The sequence below is a fragment of the Carassius carassius genome, chromosome 4 (genome assembly GCF_963082965.1).
Source record: "Carassius carassius chromosome 4, fCarCar2.1, whole genome shotgun sequence".
Taxonomy (NCBI): Eukaryota; Metazoa; Chordata; class Actinopteri; order Cypriniformes; family Cyprinidae; genus Carassius; species Carassius carassius.
In genome coordinates, this window is record NC_081758.1 from 21574477 (window position 1) to 21594383 (window position 19907).

The window sequence follows — 19907 nt, forward strand, 5'->3', positions numbered from 1 at the left end:
ATTTGAATAATCATTGATAAGTTACAGCTCTTCGAAAATGCTCATTCATTTACTTTAATATACACCCCTCCTCACGCATTAAAAGAAACACAAACATCCTCCGATGTACATGACAGTCTCAGTTGAATTTTCTTTTAATACTATATGAAAAAAATGAAAGTGAATAGAAAAAGTATGTTACTTTATATTGATACAAATGTTTGAGGATTGATCTGATCTGACTCCGACACCTGTGTGAAACTGAAACCTGTTCATTGTTCAGTAAGCACAGCTAGAGCTTTTTTATGAAGATATGAGGGAATTATTTTTTGAACAGCTTTTTACTACAACAGTTCCATATATACTGTATTTCACACTTTTAAACTTGTGCAATGTGAAATAACTTGCAATAGTTCTCTTTAATTTGGTTTAAATTTATATAAAGTGCAAAACATCCCTTTTAATCTATTTGTGATGTACCATCTTTCGACAGTAACAGCAATTTTCATATTTCCAGGGATCCTTCCAGGATATTTCTTATACAGTGGTAACTATGTCATTTAATCATTACTGTATTTTGTGATAAAATGAAAGTGACCTTTTTAAGGACAGGTGTCATGTTGTTTTATTATGTGCTGGTCTCTGTTTGGGTTGTTGTACCAACTGTACTCAAGAGACTTTTGGACCTCCCGCCACTTCTGTTTTGAATTTGAATGTCAAATTTAAAAAGTCAGGTTTATTGCATCTGTCCTCGTGTATGAGACAGTATTAAATGCTGCTTTCTGCACCCCATGGGAGGGTAAATCAATGCTGAAAGCAAGCAGTGTGTTAGTTTCCTGTGATTCAGAGAGATTCGGGCTTTGAAGAGTGTGTGTGTGTGTGTGTGTAAAGTACAATTGAACTCTTTCAGTACACTTTTTTGATGCTTTATCAATAATTTATATAAATAAGTTTTCTATGGAGTTCATACTGTGCATGGAAATGAGCTGACTACGAACTGACCCCAAGACACTTTGCATCTTATCACTGTATAAGATACATTAACCTCCAAAAATCAGACGACAAGACTGTATTCATCAGCTTTAACAAAGGAAATATCGATCCCAAAAAACTGATCGACTGTGATTTTTAAACATCAAAATCCAAAAATAGAAATCAATTGAAATAATTCAATAATTAGTCACTGAGAGGAAAAACAGCTTTGAAGTCTGAATATACTCCGTTTTCTGAGCTGAAACGGAGAGCAGGTCTGTAACCACCAGACATTCAGGGGGAAACATGGCCTCCAATATTCAGATTAGTGTCATTAATATTTCGTCCTTCCTTGAATTATAAGGTTCTAGCTGACATTTTTGTCAAAATTGAGTTATTCACATATTCTTATTCTGTGACAGCATATTTACATTATGTTTATGATTTTTTTTTTATGTTAACATTATAGGACTTTTTATTTAAAAAAACAGTTTGGTTCTATTTTCACAGCTGAATGGAATTGCTTAAACTTTGAAGTTCAATATCTCAAAACTACTCGGAATGCAGACAGAACCTTACAATTCCAAAGGCATGATTTAGAAATAGAAGGAAGGGTTTGTGTTGCCCCTTACAGTGTATAAGAAACATTTTACCCTTTTGAACTTTTTGTAACACCCATCGGGCATTTCCTTAACTAAATATGTGTTTATTTTTGTTTGTGCTCTCCAGAAGTGTTGCTGCCTCGTTCATTCTTTAGCATGCTCTCACCCATGAGAATTATAGCCCTCACTGTTTAACACCAGAATACATATTCATATAGAAAAAAGGTAAATTAAATTAAGTGTTTAGGCATTCTGCTGGTATTTTGTCAATGTGTCTAAAAACTAAAGCACATCCTATAAATACAAACACTGTAGTTTCAAGTTTGCATCCAGTACAACACTGGCATGGAATAGATGTCTATAAAAATGATCTGATTTACAGATTTGCACATCAATGACAAAAATATCAGTAACAATAATAGTTTATGATTTTTCTCTCCCATTGCCACATACCCAATGAGGTGTAACAATAAATACACTACTCACAGAATGTATATTACAAACGTTCTGAGAGCACCCTCACTTTAAAATGAGCCATTGATGATATTTGACTGCCAGTGACTCCCTGATCCAGAATGTTCTTCAGAGCTTTGCAGGGTTTTTCCCCCTCTTTGAGGTGACTAAGTCATTTGGTCTGACCACATAAAGGAAGTGGAAAGGACCTTGAGCCAAGCTCGCTGCCAGGTCATAACACTTGGAACAGTTGTGAGACGGACAGTAATAATACGCTGCCCCTATATCTGTCCAGCAGGAGGGCCGTAACAGCTGAGAGCGCTAAATCTGAGCATGTGAGAATGTGACAGACTCTAAACTGTTGTGATATAATGCTCCATTGTTAGCACATCCCGAATAAACAGATACCATTATCTCCAATCCCCCCAAAGCCACACTGACAAGTGATGACAACAATACTGTTAAGCATGATTAAATAAAATAAAAATATTTGAATGCTCTTGTCATATGATTTTCCTCAGATAGCTGTAGCTGCGTGGATGGTTTTGGTTAATGTTCAGCCTTTTAGGAAATTAGTAAACAAAGACTTTGACCTCTGTGTATAAAAGCTCAGTAGCTGTCAGTCTGATTCTGCATACAGGAGCATTATCAGAGGTAAGGTATGAACTAAATCATGCATTCTGTGGGTTTGCAAGCTTCAGCAAAATATTGTCTGTATTCTTTTCATCTTATGATGTTTAATATACAGTGATTCTATTTTTTAAAGAAATTAAGACTGAAAATTATCAGTTTAATTCAAGGCAAATGTTAGAAAACCTCTGGAAAAGAACAGGAAGACTGAAGATCACTGCACTGTTATATGATCATACATGGTTTTGTAATACTATTTTTATGTTGACTGATGTGACATTTTTTAATTTGAATAGTGCTTAAACTAGAATTACACCACAAATAGCTTATTTTGCTATTTGCTTAGACAGCAAGTTGAATGAAAATACAGAAGAATTAACACAATACTTTGATGTGATGTTTTTTTTTTTAAGGAAAACGTGAAAACTAAATGAAACCATGACAGCAACAATCACTCTCTCCACGGGCCAGCAGATCCCAGCGGTGGGCTTAGGGACATGGAAAAGTGCCCCAGGACAGGTCAGACAAACTATACTCAAGCTGCTAAAAAGCCCCAAATTGTACTGTACAGTATGCAATGTATCTTCTTATCTCTGTATGTTTATTAGTTTATTTATTAATTGTGGCAGAGCTGTCTTACTGTAGGTGAAGCAGGCTGTACTAGCAGCTTTAGACTGTGACTACAGACACATTGACTGTGCAGCAGCTTACAGCAATGAGCCAGAGGTCGGACAGGCCCTGAGTGAACGACTTGGAGAAGGAAAGGTACCTGCAGATAAAACTATACATGTAATGCATCCAACACATTTAAATATAAATACTTCACACACATGAAATTTGTACTATTTACAACTACCATATAGCCTCTGAGACGAGAAGACATTTTTGTTACCTCCAAGTTGTGGAACACCAAGCACCATCCAGATGATGTGGAGGAGGCCTGCAAAAAGTCTTTGTCAGATCTGAGGCTCAGTTATCTGGACCTGTATCTCATGCACTGGCCAATGGCCTTTGAGTAAGTCTTTGTGTTTCCATATCTAGCTCTTTCACCAACATACTCTTCTTTGAATGTTTTTGTAAGAAGACTCATGCTTATCAAGGCTGCATAATTAAAAAAAAAAAAAGAAAAAAGAAAAGAAAAACTTAATATTATGAAATATTTCCATATAAAATAACTGTTTTCTATTTGAATATATTTTAAAATGTAGTTTGTTTCTGTGATGCAGAGCTGAATTTTCAGCATCATTACTCCAGTCTTCAGTGTCACATGATCCTTCAAAAATCATTCTGATGCAGTATACTGATTTGCCGCTCAAGAAACATTTCTTGTTATTATCACTGAAAACAGTTGTGCTGCTTCATATTTTTGTGGAAACCTAGACAAATTTGTATCAGGATTCTTTGATTAGTTCAAAAGAACAGCATTTAAAACAAAAAATACAAATCTTTTGTAACTCTGCCACTTTTGATTCATTTTATGTCCTTGCCGAATAAAAGTATTAACACAATTGTGTTTTCAGTGATAAAAAAAAATCTTACTGACCCCAAACTTTTGAACAGTAGTGTATTTGAAAAGAATAGGCTCAACTGGATTAAATACATTATTGAGGTGCAAGTTTCGATGTAAACAATGTACAGTGTAAACAGTTTCATTGTGTACAGGTGTCTTATGGGACCAAATGTGGGCATCATTTTAGCTGAATGAATGGTTTGAAAATGCAAAACTGATGTGTTTTAAATACTTCCAGGAGAGGAGATGAGCTGATGCCCAGGCGACCTGATGGCACTGTTCGGTATGATAACACTCACTATAGAGACACATGGGCAGCCATGGAGAAGCTGATTGACCAAGGCCTGGTAAAAGCCATTGGCTTGTCAAACTTCAATGCCAGACAGATTGATGACATTCTCAGCATTGCCAAACACAAGCCAGTGGTCAACCAGGTATGCAAGAGTGATAAATGCAAAGACCGTAAGATTGGACTAGTCCTTGGGTTAATTTGGCATTAACAACTAATGGTACCACTGCACAACAACTTTACCTATGCGGTCGTTTATCAAACCTAGCATCATTAACTGTTCTGTTGTTTTGTTTATTTGAATGAATAAATGTAAAAACATGAACTATTAAACTAAAAGTTGTTTCTTTCCAAAATATTTTCAGGTAGAGTGCCATCCATACCTGGTTCAGACTCAGCTGGTCTCTCACTGTTGGCGTCGAGGGCTGGCAGTAACAGCCTACAGTCCTCTGGGTTCTCCTGATCGCCCATGGGTTACACCTGGAGAAGCACATCTGCTGGATGATCCAAGGGTGGTTGGTTTGGCCAAGTGCTATAACAAGACCCCTGCTCAGGTCATCATCAGGTGAGGATGGTCAGAAGATTTAGGAATAGGTCCACATTGACGGCCGAGTATGGATTCCTTCTTTCCTCTTACTAAGTTTTATGTCTAGTGTGATTTTTGAGTGCATGACCATGTTCATTACACACTTCTGGATTGGTTTTGTGTCATAGATGGCACATACAAAGAGGTGTCATTTGCATCCCCAAAAGCGTCACTTCATCCAGGATCAAACAGAACATTGAGGTAGGTTGGAAAAAGACTTTAAACTAATTATTTCAAGGTTAAAATGCTTTCTCATTTTATCTTACTGTCCATAGACAACTGTAAGAGGTTGACATTCCTAAAAAGTGTTAACACTGACTCTTTGCCGGTAAAATATTGATTTGTGATTGGCTGGTGATGCTCAACTGTGACTCAACCAATAGCATGAGTGTGGGGCTGCTCTGTTTTTCCAGGAAACCTGTTTATAAGCAAATCATTATTTTTCTGAATCCATTGGACATGCTTGCGAGAGAATTTCCACACATATGCTTTAAAACTTTATTCATCCTCCAAGACTCATCATTTCAGCATATGCACCTGAGCTCCTGCATCTCAACTACAATGCTTTGGCAGGTTATTTAACCTCTGAGCCTTTGTGTAACCACATTATGATTTAAATAATGCCTGGAGGGGTCTAAGAAAGGTTAATCATCGTTAATGCTTGTTCAGAATGTCAACAGAAGACATACAGAGACACCTGGAGGACAAGAGCTGTAATGAGGACAGAGGGGGGGAGTTTCCCCCAGAAATTAAATCTTTTTCCAAATAAATTTAGGTCAATATTTAATGAATATATTTCACTCTATTTTAACTGTTAAATCTCATATGTGTGCTTTGTGATCGAGACATGAAGAGACATGAGAACCAATGACATTTGACATCCAACATATATATATATATATATATATATACACACACAAATATGTTTTTTCACATATGTTTTTTTACATATTGATTCAATTAGATTTAGGAGTTGCAGTGAAGATTATGTAAATATAATCATTGCTCACCTTTGCACACAGGTGTTTGATTTTAAATTGACTGAAGAAGATATGAGGGTGATTGAATCCTTCAACAAGAATGAGAGGCTTATCATTCCAACTATAATAGTGAGTATGAGTAGTTACTGTATGTTACTGTTTTGAAATGTCTATTGTGGCTGAAATGTTTTTTGTCACTCCACAGATAGATGGACAAAAGGTCTGGAGAGATGCAAAGCACCCCCATTTTCCTTTCAATGATCCGTATTGATAAAGTGCAAAAGAGGTTCAAACCTCTTAGAACTGAAGAAGACATGTCTTTAATATCCAACTTACTCATTTAAATAAATAATAAAAAATAAATAAACAAAATGTTTAAGTCTTTGTTTTCTTATAATTTTTATGGTGACCCCATCTAGAGGATGTTACACACATGACAAAATCAAACACAGACGAAGATATAATATATACTGTCATGGCCATTTTGGCAGTGTTTTGCAAAGTTTGCTGCTTCAGTATTTGTAGATTATTTTTCTATGGTATACTGAAAAACATGTTTTTAAGGTTTTTATTGGAAAGATATGAGTCAGTATTTACAGTATTGACCTTTGTTCTTCATAACCTCTGCAGTTCGCTCTGGCATGCTTGATATTAGATTCTGGGCTAAATCCTGACTGATGGCGATCCTTTCTTGCCTTATTAGTTCTCGGAGTTGATCACAATTTGTCGTCTTCTGCTTGTCCACTCGACTTTTGAGGACTGACCACAGGTTCTCTGTGGGATTGAGATCTGGGGAGTTGCCTGGCCAAGGATCCAAAATTTAATTGTAATGATCTTCGAGTCACTTTATCACTTTTGCTTTATGACATTGTGCTCCATCATGCTGGAAAAATCTGATTATCACCAAATTGCTCATGGATTGTTGGAAGAAGTCACTCTTGCATGACTTTTGATACCATTCTTTATTCGTGGCAGTGTTTTTGGGCAAAATTATGAGAAAGCCGACTCTCTTGGTTAAAAAGCAACCCCACACATGGATGTCTCAGGATATCCTTTTGGCATGTCACAGAACTCACGGTAGTATTCACCTTTTCTTCTCCGAACAATTGATTTTCCAGATCAGAGAAAATAACTTTGCACCAGTCTTCTGCTGTCCTTTTACTTCCTGCAGAATTTCAGTCTGTCATTGACATTTTTCTTGGAAAAATGCATGTTTCTTTGGAGGTAAACATTGCTAACAAGAACACAATGATTGGAAGAGCTTCTTCCCTCCTTTCATAGCAATCAGTCTGCTCTTACAATCTAATTAGTATGATAGTGATTAACCTGACAATTACTCATTCACACTTTCACATGTGCTGCTGATATGATTAGTCCATTAATGTTAGATGGTCATTTTGTGTCAGGATCAAAAAAAGTTAAATATATATATATTTTTTTGGCCAATAAAGCTTTGAGCCCAAAATAAAAATTGATGCTTTAAGAATAAAAAAGAAAAAAAAACCTATTGAATTACATTATCTTTGACCTAGAAGAGGTAGATCATGTTTAAAAAAAATTTTTTTTTAATTACTAAACACTCAATCAGTTTTTAAAGGCATAATCACTTAAAGCCATCATAAGCTGTACTTTCACAGATGCCAAACATCTACAAATTAAACAACTCTAGGTCCATTTTGTGAATTTTATTTAACATTTTTCAAACTTGTACATTATATGCTACATTCATAAAAAAATGAAGTCATTAGCAATTATGTTTTTTCTTTTCTTTTTTTTTTTAAACCTTTCAACAGCCTAGCATTAAACCCCACCACTAAAGCTGCTCATATAGCTTGTGAAAAGTTAATGAAATCACTATCGTGTATGCTGTTCACCTGAAATTCACCCCCACCCACAGAATGTTAAGATCAAAGTTCTCAGAAATCATCCTTTCACAGACCAGAGCAAAACAAGCAGCTACATGCTTTTCTCAACAGAGGGGGGTGGACAGAAGAACGAGGCGAATAAAAAACAGGGGGAAAGGACATGAGAGGAGAAGCGGAAAATAGTAAACAAAAAGCACAGTCCTAAAAATGTGGAATTTTTAATTTTTTGTCTTTTGTACATGGCGGCCTGTATGAAGAGTGGCCTGTGAGGGTCTGCCATGTGGTCACATTTATCCATAAAGATCATCATCGTTGTCCTCATTGAAGATGGGGCCTCCGCCGCCACCAGAAGAGCCCTGACTTGGTCCACTTCCTCCTTGGTTACTGGATGGGAATCTTTTTTTTCAAAATATAAAAATAAATACACATTTTATTCCAAGAGCAAACCAAATAAAAAGCTACCACTAAACATGATTTAAGTTCTCACCTGAAACTGCCAAAGCCTCTGCTTTGTTGCAGGGTCTGTGCGAACATCTCGTATTTGCGTATGTCGTTATCACTGACAGAGCGGCGGGCAAAGCGCATGGCTTCCTCAAAATGGTCCTTTCTAATCTCAGGCACAGGGTCATCCTCCTCCACCTCCTGAATAGACAAATCCACCAACATGTTACAAAATCCAGACTATCATGCCAGTTTTAAATGCATCACAACTTTGTATTTAGGACTGCACTTAAATAGATTTTAATTTGCCCAACTTTGGAAAGGAAGCACTTAAAAGAATGAAATCTCACCATTGCAGAAGGGTTGGTCTGCCTCTCACGTTCCCGTCTGATTTCATTCTCAATGGACTCACGGATGGCCAGTTTACAGGCTCTCTGACAGATCTCAGTCAAGTCAGCACCGGAGAAGCCATTGGTCATCTTGGCCAAGTAGTCCAGGTCCACGTCCTACACAAAAAGGAATACATTAATACCCAATAATTAAAAAATATTTGGTAACACTTTACAATAAGGTTCTTTAGTTAACATGATCCAAGAATGAACAATACTTCTACAGTATTTATTAATTTTAAAAATATTAATATAACCAATGTTACAAATGTTTACTAATTGATTATTAAAATCAAAAGTTGCTTGTTAATGGGGCATCACGATTAATTGAATGCGATAATCATGCGAATCTTAACGTTAGTAAAGCCAGTTCTGTGATTAGTAGTAAATCTCAATCACCTGCTTTCAGATGGAGCGGCATGTACTGCACAGAGCCGTAGTTCTCTGAGAAGCTACACAAAATCGCGTTCATAAAAGCACAGACAATATAATGAAATGAAAACAAAGAAATCGTTCTGCGATTATGAACGCGATTCTGCGTAGCTTGTCAGAGAACTACGGCTCGGTTTAGTAAATACCGTTCCATCTGAAAGCAGGTGAAAATCACAAATTGTTTTTACTCTAAACCCACTTCGGTCAAGTGTTTGATATAAATCATCCCGTGAGATGATGTGGCTTCTTCTACAGAAGTCACGCAACACATTTCATAATATTCTAAGCAGTGATAAAAACTATGTTGATTAGCATTGCATTATTATATACTTTATTAAAATAAAAATTATAATAAGAACTCTGAAACCATATATTGTTTATTCAGCTACAGCTAGAGGCATTTCCTGGGTTTCTTCAGTGAGGCGCATTTTAATTTTCAGCGCGAGAGCGGCCTCTGGCCTTCTGATCACAGAACCGTTCTTCACTGAAAGATACACATGACAATTGCAGCTTCTGCCTAATCATGATTTATCGCCTTTGTGATTTAATTTTGATTAATCGGGCAGCCCTACTTGTTAAAATGAATGCACTGAGAATGAACAAACTATCAATGAAAGACTATTTACATTAAAGAAATACTGTAATAAATGTATTGTTAATTGTTTGTTCTGACTGATGAAACCTTATTGTAAAGTGTTACCCACTATTTAAATAAAAACAATTTTAAAAAAAGAACACACAAAAAAAAAAAACATTCACTATGACCTTTGAGATTGGAGACTTCCTGAGGTTAGCTTTGAGAATGGACATGCGAGACTTCTCATCAGGCAGTGGGATGTAGATGAGCTGGTCCAGTCGGCCAGGCCTGAGGATGGCAGGGTCAATGATGTCTGGTCTGTTGGTGGCCCCAATGATGAAGACGTTCTTCTTGCTGGACATACCATCCATTTCTGTGAGAATCTGGTTAATGACTCTGTCAGCAGCGCCGCCACCGTCACCAACATTTCCTCCACGAGCCTTAGCAATGGAGTCCAATTCGTCAAAGAAGAGCACACAAGGAGCAGCTTGACGAGCCTGGAGGACGACAATGAGACAGCAGGACAATTTTTAATTGGATCCTTCATTTACATGCCATTTATAGTTGCTGCAAGAATAAAACAAGATCAGTAGACCTATAGCCACTGAAAAGCATAATTTTTCTTAATACACATTGAAAATGTAATAAACGGTACTGAGTCAGAAACTCCCTGGCAGACAACACAAAATGACATACCTTGTCAAAGATCTCACGGACATTAGCCTCTGATTCTCCAAACCACATAGTAAGCAGTTCTGGGCCCTTGATTGAGATGAAGTTGGCCTGGCACTCATTGGCAATGGCCTTGGCCAACAGAGTTTTACCACAGCCTGGTGGTCCATAGAACAGCACACCCTTGGATGGGGTCATGCCAAACTTAAGGAATTTGTCTGGATGTTCCACTGGGTACTAAAAAGTACAGAAAATATTGGTGAGGATGTGTCAGAAGCAGTTTTAAAATGTAGCTGTTGTTGTCAGAAATACAGAACAAGACTTGTGCGCTTCGTACCTGCACCAGCTCCTGCAGCTCTCTCTTGACATCATCGAGGCCACCAATATCCTCCCAGGAGATGTTGGGCACTTCAACAATTGTCTCTCTCAGGGCAGAGGGGTTGCTCTGGCTAAGAGCCCACTGTTAGGTAGAAGATGGTGACGATCAATGCCTCAAGTTTCTGAATGCAATTTCCATTCAGATGGTTGAGAGTAACTGAGATAAAGATCCTCACCTTGAAGTCATCCATCGTCACAGCCAGGGAGTTCATAACCTCAGCATCAATGGTCTCATCCTCCAGATCAATGAGGTCCATTTTCTTTCTGATGGCTTGCAGGGCAGCCTCCGAGCAAAGGGCAGCCAGATCAGCACCCACGTGGCCATGGGTCTCATTTGCCACCTTAAGGCAAATGGTGGAACATAATTGAGATATGAAAATGCATTATTTTGGAGGGATGCATTTAAAATGACTCAAAAATCTGAGGGAGCAGAATTAAACGGGCATGACATTTCTGCTTGTGCCTGAGTAAGGAGACCCAGATTAAATGAAAGTGAATCATCACTGAATGTTCTGCCATTCTCTGAAACACACCTGCTCCAGATCAACATCATCTGCAAGCTTCATGTTCTTGGTGTGGATCTGAAGTATCTCAAGTCTTCCAGTAGCATCTGGAATACCGATGTCCACCTCTCTGTCAAAGCGCCCTGAAATGAAGAATCAGAAAGCAGCCCGAACATCAACTTAAAACGTCTTTGCAAAAAAGTCAGGTCTCTTTATAAAGCAACACTGGAACAAAGAGATCTCACCGAATCGCCTGAGAGCTGGGTCAATGCTGTTGGGTCTGTTAGTGGCTGCCATGACGATGACATGAGCCCTTTGCTTCAGTCCGTCCATCAGAGTAAGCAGCTGAGACACAATGCGCCTTTCCACCTCACCATGAGTCTGATAAAAGAGATGAGAACCATTTAGTGAAATACATACATCTCAGACAACATATTGCTATAAAGATGGGGAATTCAAGGTTTCTTTTTAATAACATTTAAAATTGAGCAAGCACTTTGAATTATTTAAATATTCAATTAAAATAAAAGTACATTATGGCACAGTTTGGTTAAAAACATTCTCGTAGTACAAGCTGCTAATAATGTCCAGTGTAACATTCAAGTTATTCTACTGGATTCTAGTTAAAGTAGAATGTTCAGGATTAAACCAGTCGAGGTGATCACAAGAGCAACTATTATTCTGAATTAGCCTTTATTTCTAGATTTTCATTCACTTTTCTAGTTTTAGTAACTTTGTATTTTTTTTTTTTGTTAGCAAGACATTTCCTTTCACAATGTTTGTACTTTTTATTCCAGTTAGTAGCCAAGGTGCCATTAAAATGTTTTTTTTTTTTTACTTTATTTGAATTAACATAAGTGACTTTAGTTTTAGTTAAGACGCTGTGCTCTTGTCAGTGTTTTATTGTTGTCTTTCACACCGTGAGAGCAGGGGGCGGGGATAAAAAAATTGTAACTTAAGTTCTTAGAATAATGTCCCACACAAAAAGCTACAAATTAAATCATAAGCATAATTAATTAGTTAAAAAGTGATGATTATTTGTGCAAAGCAACTGCTGCGATAGCTTCTGTAATGACAAAAATTTCTGCCTCTGAACACCAGCTGAAATCTTACCTTCTCTCGCTTTGGTGCAATGGCATCGAGTTCATCAATAAAGATGATGGCTGGTGCATTCTTCTCTGCTTCCTCAAAAGCCTTGCGCAAATTGCTCTCAGATTCACCTGCCAGTTTACTCATGATCTCAGGGCCTGGGATCATTAAAAACGTCAAGACTTCAAAATGTGCTTAGCGTTTAAAAATAAATAAACACACAAGTAGCCATTAAAGAAAACCAATTGAGCCATATTTATATTTTGTGCTGTAATCCACACCATTGATTAGGAAGAAGAACGCTCCAGTTTCATTAGCCACAGCACGAGCGATGAGTGTCTTTCCAGTTCCAGGAGGTCCATAAAGCAGAATACCACGGGGAGGCTAAAACAAGAAATTATTTGAACCTCAGACTGCGAACTCATAAACCTAAAGTGTGCAAGTCTCATAGCGTAGATAATTACCTTCACTCCAATAGCCTTGAAGAGACCTGGGTGTCTCAGAGGCAGCTCCACCATTTCTTTGATTTGGGCTAGCTGTTTCCTTACCCCTCCAATGTCATCATAACCCACCTCATTAAGAGACTCTTCCTCATCCTGCAAACAGGTGTGCAGATACAATCACATACACTTCATCTACCCTTCCTAAACATGGTCCATTTTAAAATAGTGACAAAATTAGAAACGTGTCAGGCTACGGACCTCTCTCTTGATGGGTTCCCCCTCACAGTGGATCACTGTGTCTGGGGCCACAATACAGTACGGGCTGGGGTCGGTCTCCACCACTTTGAACTCCACAGCACGCATGCCTCCTCTGACCAGGAAAATATCACCTACGGAAATAAAGCCAAACCAAATTTGTTAATATCAAAGCACTTAAAGTTTGTTTTATACACCAACTGCAGTTCATGGGCTCTTAGACAAACCACAAACTTTTACTAGGGCTTTTAAAGTACAGCTGTCCAAAATTCACATGCACGACAGATTTCAAATCAAATCTATCAGGTGACAAAGCAGACTTCATGCCAAGCATCGTGAACCTGATTCCACAGAAGCACTGAAAATTACAAGGAGAGACAGACAGTACTGCATATAAAATCAAATGTATTATATATATATATATATATATATATATATATATACACACACACACAACCCGAATTCCGGAAAAGTTGGGACGTTTTTTAAATTTTAATAAAATGAAAACTAAAAGACTTTCATATCACATGAGCCAATATTTTATTCACAATAGAACATAGATAACATAGCAAATGTTTAAACTGAGAAAGTTTACAATTTTATGCACAAAATGAGCTCATTTCAATTTTGATTTCTGCTACAGGTCTCAAAATAGTTGGGACGGGGCATGTTTACCATGGTGTAGCATCTCCTTTTCTTTTCAAAACAGTTTGAAGACGTCTGGGCATTGAGGCTATGAGTTGCTGGAGGAATTTGGTCCCATTCTTGCCTTAAATAGATTTCCAGCTGCTGAAGAGTTCGTGGTCGTCTTTGACGTATTTTTCGTTTAATGATGTGCCAAATGTTCTCTATAGGTGAAAGATCTGGACTGCAGGCAGGCCAGGTTAGCACCCGGACTCTTCTACGACGAAGCCATGCTGTTGTTAAAGCTGCAGTATGTGGTTTTGCATTGTCCTGCTGAAATAAACAAGGCCTTCCCTTAAATAGACGTTGTTTGGAGGGAAGCATATGTTGCTCTAAAACCTTTATATACCTTTCAGCATTCACAGAGGCTTCCAAAACATGCAAGCTGCCCATACCGTATGCACTTATGCACCCCCATACCATCAGAGATGCTGGCTTTTGAACTGAACGCTGATAACATGCTGGAAGGTCTCCCTCCTCTTTAGCCCGGAGGACACGGCGTCCGTGATTTTCAACAAGAATGTCAAATTTGGACTTGTCTGACCATAAAACACTATTCCACTTTGAAATAGTCCATTTTAAATGAGCCTTGGCCCACAGGACACGACGGCGCTTCTGGACCATGTTCACATATGGCTTCCTTTTTGCATGATAGAGCTTTAGTTGGCATCTGCTGATGGCAAGGCGGATTGTGTTTACCGACAGTGGTTTCTGAAAGTATTCCTGGGCCCATTTAGTAATGTCATTGACACAATCATGCCGATGAGTGATGCTGTGTCGTCTGAGAGCCCGAAGACCACGGGCATCCAATAAAGGTCTCCGGCCTTGTCCCTTACGCACAGAGATTTCTCCAGTTTCTCTGAATCTTTTGATGATGTTATGCACTGTAGATGATGAGATTTGCAAAGCTTTTGCAATTTGACGTTGAGGAACATTGTTTTTAAAGTTTTCCACAATTTTTTTACGCAGTCTTTCACAGATTGGAGAGCCTCTGCCCATCTTTACTTCTGAGAGACTCTGCTTCTCTAAGACAAAGCTTTTATAGCTAATCATGTTACAGACCTGATATCAATTAACTTAATTAATCACTAGATGTTCTCCCAGCTGAATCTTTTCAAAACTGCTTGCTTTTTTAGCCATTTGTTGCCCCCGTGCCAACTTTTTTGAGACCTGTAGCAGGCATTAAATTTTAAATGAGCTAATTAAGTGGATAAAAGTGTAAAATTTCTCAGTTTAAACATTTGCTACGTTATCTATGTTCTATTGTGAATAAAATATTGGCTCATGTGATTTGAAATTCCTTTAGTTTTCATTTTATTAATTTAAAAAACGTCCCAACTTTTCCGGAATTCGGGTTGTATATATATATTTTTTTTTTAAGAAGTCTCTTACACTCACAAAGGCTGAATTTATTTGATCAATACAGTAACAATAATATTTGAAAATACTTCCATTTAAAATAACTTTGATTAATACATTTTAAAATGTATTTATACCTTTGATAAAGCTGAACTTTCCCCAACCATTAATAAAATGGAAGTATTTTATAACAAGGTCTACTGTCACTTGATCTATTCCTTTCAGAATAAATGTTTTCCAAAACAAAAAATTATAATAAAATAAATAAAATCACTGACCCTAAACTTTGACAGTAGTATAAATACATTAAATGAAAAATACACATACATACACACCCACATACATACACATATACACACACATATATATATATATATATATATATAAATAAAATTAATAAATATATTTACCTTTACGGATTGGCCGGTAAGCCTCCAAGAAGTAAGGTTTAAGATAGACCTCAAACAGGTTGCCAGTGATGCCCTCCACTGTGTCATCGATGGGTAGAACATGAATGCGCTTTCCATACTTCACATCCGGACATGGCTGAATACTGAAAACCAGAAAGAGCAACAAATAAATGATCCAACATTTATATTCAGAGGTACATTTTTAAAATACTAAGTATTATAATCCTGTCAATGAAAACTCTAAAACTGCTGACAATACTCCCAGGATTTTTCAGTCTGCACATATGTAATGAAAGCTTAAACGGAAAACAGTCTTACCTGATGACATCACCAAGGCGCACTCTGAGGTTGTTGCGGACCACCCTGTTCATGCGCACCTTTTCATCAGAGCAGGTGTCATCGGACAGCACGATGCAAACGGTCTCCCTCCTCTTCTTGCCCTTCAACAGCACTGTGTCCCCCCTAAAGAGCTGGAGCTCATCCATCTTTGCCTAAAAGAGCAGAGAAAATATGATGGGCACATACAGTGGGTTTAGAAAATAAAAAAAAAATCACCCCCTTTAAAATAATCACATTTTGTGGCTTGTAGCCTGAAATGAAGACTGACATAATTTGTTTTATCCAGCTGCATTTATCCAGTTGCTTTTCTAAGTTCAACTTATAACATCCAAATGAAATACAACACCAAAAAAAACGGAATAATTGAGTGGGAAAAATTATCATCTCCTTTTGTCATTTTGTTACTCTAAACAGCGATATTTACCCGCTCTTCTTTGCAGAACTGCTCAAGTTCAGTTAAATTTGATGGTGAGCATTTGTGGACTGCGGTCTTCAAGTAATTCCACAGATTTTCAGTGGGGTTTAAGTGTGGGCTCTGACTAGGCCATGCAAGGACATTCATCTTTCTCTCCTTCAATCACTGTTTGCTCAGTTTTGCTGTGTGCTTTGGGTCATTGTCATTTTGGAAGTTAAAGATTCATCCCACTGACAACTTTCTGGAAGAGAGCAGCAGATTTTCCTCAAGAATTTGATGGTATTTTGTCCTACACATTGTTCCTTCTATCCTTACAAGTGCTCCAGTCCCAGCTGCAGAGAAACAGCCCCAGAACAGGATATCACCACCTCCATGCTTTTCTTGAGGAATGCTGTTATTTGGATGGAGAGCTGTATTGGATTTCTGCCAGACATATCAATGTGGCATTAAAAACAAATTTTTTTTATGTTTGTCTTATCTGCCTCAGGATCTTCAAGGTGTGTTTCGGCAAAGCTCAGCAGTGACTGCATGTGGCCTTTCTTGAGAAGTGTTTTTTTTTTTTTCCTTGTAACATTCGCATTCAAACCACATTTGTGGAGAATGTGATATTGTTGTCACATACACACAACAGCGACCACTCTGTGTCATTAATTCCTGCAACTGCTCCAGAGTTGCTGTGGACCTCTTGGTCGCCTCTCTGACCAGCTTCCTCCTGCTCTTTCATTTAGTTTGGAGTGATTGTACCAAATACCTTCCAATTCTTAATAATAGACTTCCCTGTGCTTCTAGACAATAATAAAATCTCCTCTAACTTTATCCCGAAGATCTATTGACAATGCCTTACCACACATTGTTGATTGTTTGCTTCAGTTGCACTACCAACGATTGAAAAAATACATGAATCTAATTTCTGATCAGAGTTGAAAGTCAAATGGCTTTGTGTGCAATTAGCCAAGTTTCCACTGTCGGGCCAAAAGCGGGCAATTCTTTTGGATTTAAATATTTATTAAAGCATGAAAACAAACTTTTTTTATTTTAATTTTTTTCTGACATGTTGGGGTTTATATATTTCGCTTGGATGTAATAAGTTGCATGAGTAAATACAGTTGGATAAAAAAATCTTCATTTCAGGCTGCAAAGCAACAAAATGTGATTTTATAGGGAGTGATTATTTTCACTACCCACTGTAAAGACCTCATACAAGTGAAACAGGATGATCTATTTATATACATTCTGAAAAAAACTCAGCACTGTACCTGAGAGAGAGACACAACACTGTTGTCTTCATTGATGGATTCATCAACAATCAGCCTATTTGGCCTGCTCTTCTGCTTCAGAATGGCAGTGGAAAGATCATCATTTTTGGATCTGTGAACAAAAACAACATTTGATTTTATACATATTTAATACAATACATATTTCATATATTTTGAAGTAATCAAGTGCCCTCCTTGAAAGTTTGCTGCTGAGGGCCCTCAGTGGAACATAAGATGTTCAGCAGAATAACAGCCTCGGTCACCATTCACTTTTATTGCCTAGTATTAACAATGTTCAAATTCACAGGTGGTTACCAGACAGATGGTTGCTTCTTTTCAGTATCACTTTCAGTCGAAAGTGAAATACGTTACGTTTCAGATCCATTAGTACTTCCAAATAGTAAGAAGAAATAAAAGCATTACATCATATCCGTTCAGCTCAGAGAAGATTTCACAATGGAGTCGATGGCTAAGTGCATTTCTGCTAATATGCACATTTGTCAACCTCAAGTTATTCTAGAGCCTTCCACAAAACACTGGACTGAAAGCCGTGATGATCCGCCTTTAGGTCAGGATGCGGTCGTGAGCAAGGCCTTCGTGCACTTGTTCCCGCATGATACAACAATTTAAGCGGTTTATAGGGGTTTTCTGAAAAGACGGTGGACAAAACTAAACTAAAACGGTTATTAGACAGACGACAACAATAGGCTGCGGCCAACAGCGCGTATGTAAATAAGCGAACAACCTTCTCACAGCTAACGGACTTCAAGTTAGGTCTTTAACGTTGCATACAACTTTACTGTAAAATTCACTCCTTCACAAAAGTGTATTTTCGTCGTGTAACGTTACGCGATGTAGCCGTAAATTGTACAGGTGGATGGATGTATGATTTATGAAGAAACAGAGGGTAATGTGAGAGCTAGAAGCAGTTAGCCCTCTCCAGCGGCCAATGACACAGCAAATGCTGCTGTGTGACGTGAAGCTTAAACCGCCGAGATACACCTATTTTATTACTCGTTACTTGTTAAAGCTCTAGATTCTGATATAGTTCATATCTAACGTTTTAACGTCACATCTTGTCAGTCGTTTTGTGTTTGATGGCTGAAATATCCAGATCACGGGATTCATAATCATCACCTGCTATATATTACGTTACACAAAGCCGGTTTGACGCTTTAACTGGCTTTGCTGCTTATTATTCACGGTTTCACTATTACCGAGGATAAAAGGGGTTTAACGTTACATGTATGAAGCGGTATTCGGGTCGTTTGAGAGTGTTGTGTTCATCCGAGCGGTCGCCGGTGACACCGGTGGGCCGAAAGCCTCCATCAGAAGCGGAGATGACTCAGTCCGGTTAGCTTACATGCTAAACACAGCTAATCTTGGACTTGGAGGCGATTTAAAACTCTCGCCAAAGTTTTAACGAGTGATGAGAACGTTAATATGTGTAGACGACGAAATTATATCAATTTACATGTGCGCTCGGATGAGAAACCTGTAACGTATAAACTCGCTCTTTTCATTGATCGCCGTTTATGATGCGTTCGTCTTTTAGCTTCATAGCTAACTGTGGAACTCAACAAAAAACAACTATGATCGCACTACATATCACACAACTAAAATTGTACTTACTCTCCACCCGAAGCCATATTGCTTCTCCCGAAAAAGGTATAAATATTTGATAGAAATGAGTAGCTCTCTTGAGTAACCGATTCCAACCTTCACACTAGCTGTTTGCCTCTGCACTAGATTAGCTTGCTAACATCAGCTCTGCGGGGGGAAAGTTTCCTCGCCCATGGAACGAAGAGCCAATCAGAGCACATGTTGCGATTTCTTGCGCTGACTGATTGGCCAATCGCGGTCCGAATGTTGTAAAGCGCAAGTATTACTGGTCCGGGTGGCAGTCACATTTAATTGTGATTGGTTAATTTTCTGCTGCGTTGTGAATTGTCTCTTTTGGATTGGCTCGGGACGGTCTGATCAAATTGTTACTCAGCGGAGCTGAAGTGTCAAAATGCCACTAAATCGTCAAATAAATACTGTTGGGGACCGGTCTTAAGTCTATTTTTGAAGGTCTTGGTCTCGTCTCAGTTTTGACCTCATTTGTACTCAGTCTTGTCTCGGTCTTTAAGAAAGAAAGACCAACTTCAGGGATGTCACTAAATTTCCACCACTGAATTATTGTCAACATCATTAATTCGATATTAAATAAATTAAAAACATGAATTAATAAAACTTAATGCTTTAAATGCAATCAATAACTTATTTCTAATTTTGTTAATTTTGATACTGCTGTGTCCGGCCAGAATTTAATGGGGAACTGTGTCAAAAATCTCACCAAAATTAATACAAATGACCCCCAAAAAAAAGAAGATATTATTGCAAAAAATAATAAATAA

General features: G+C 37.9%; 2 protein-coding genes across 2 annotated transcripts; one reads left to right on the forward strand and one right to left on the reverse strand.

Annotated features, from left to right (window-relative positions):
• The first annotated feature begins 3034 nt into the window (after positions 1–3034).
• Positions 3035–6373, forward strand: akr1a1a (aldo-keto reductase family 1, member A1a (aldehyde reductase)). Its single transcript, XM_059547872.1, has 8 exons — positions 3035–3155; positions 3282–3401; positions 3500–3651; positions 4385–4580; positions 4801–5000; positions 5150–5222; positions 6044–6130; positions 6207–6373. The coding sequence occupies exons 1-8, from the start codon at positions 3075–3077 to the stop codon at positions 6270–6272; spliced, it is 975 nt and encodes a 324-aa protein (XP_059403855.1). The 5' UTR covers positions 3035–3074; the 3' UTR covers positions 6273–6373.
• Positions 6374–7673: 1300 nt separating this feature from the next.
• LOC132139492 (transitional endoplasmic reticulum ATPase-like) lies at positions 7674–19296 on the reverse strand. The gene is made up of 17 exons (XM_059547873.1): positions 19141–19296; positions 17509–17620; positions 15817–15989; positions 15499–15641; positions 13049–13179; positions 12812–12943; positions 12629–12731; positions 12372–12505; positions 11504–11639; positions 11289–11401; positions 10932–11096; positions 10715–10837; positions 10402–10614; positions 9894–10202; positions 8658–8813; positions 8354–8508; positions 7674–8262 (listed from the first exon to the last, which is right to left on the reverse strand). Exons 1-17 carry the CDS (start codon positions 19155–19157, stop codon positions 8157–8159), a joined length of 2421 nt encoding a protein of 806 aa, XP_059403856.1. The 5' UTR covers positions 19158–19296; the 3' UTR covers positions 7674–8156.
• Between the last annotated feature and the right edge of the window lie 611 nt (positions 19297–19907).

Bases quoted from the DNA above. Each gene is read 5' to 3' on its own strand.
- akr1a1a (XM_059547872.1), top strand. From the start codon at position 3,075: ATGACAGCAACAATCACTCTCTCCACGGGCCAGCAGATCCCAGCGGTG. The intron at 3,652-4,384 runs GTAAGTCTTTGT...AAATACTTCCAG, and splicing joins CACTGGCCAATGGCCTTTGA to GAGAGGAGATGAGCTGATGC. The intron at 5,001-5,149 runs GTGAGGATGGTC...TTTGTGTCATAG, and splicing joins CCTGCTCAGGTCATCATCAG to ATGGCACATACAAAGAGGTG.
- LOC132139492 (XM_059547873.1), bottom strand. The intron at 12,944-13,048 runs GTCCGTAGCCTG...ACCTGTTTGCAG, and splicing joins GGGAACCCATCAAGAGAGAG to GATGAGGAAGAGTCTCTTAA. The intron at 10,203-10,401 runs GTATGTCATTTT...GTCGTCCTCCAG, and splicing joins TCCGTGAGATCTTTGACAAG to GCTCGTCAAGCTGCTCCTTG.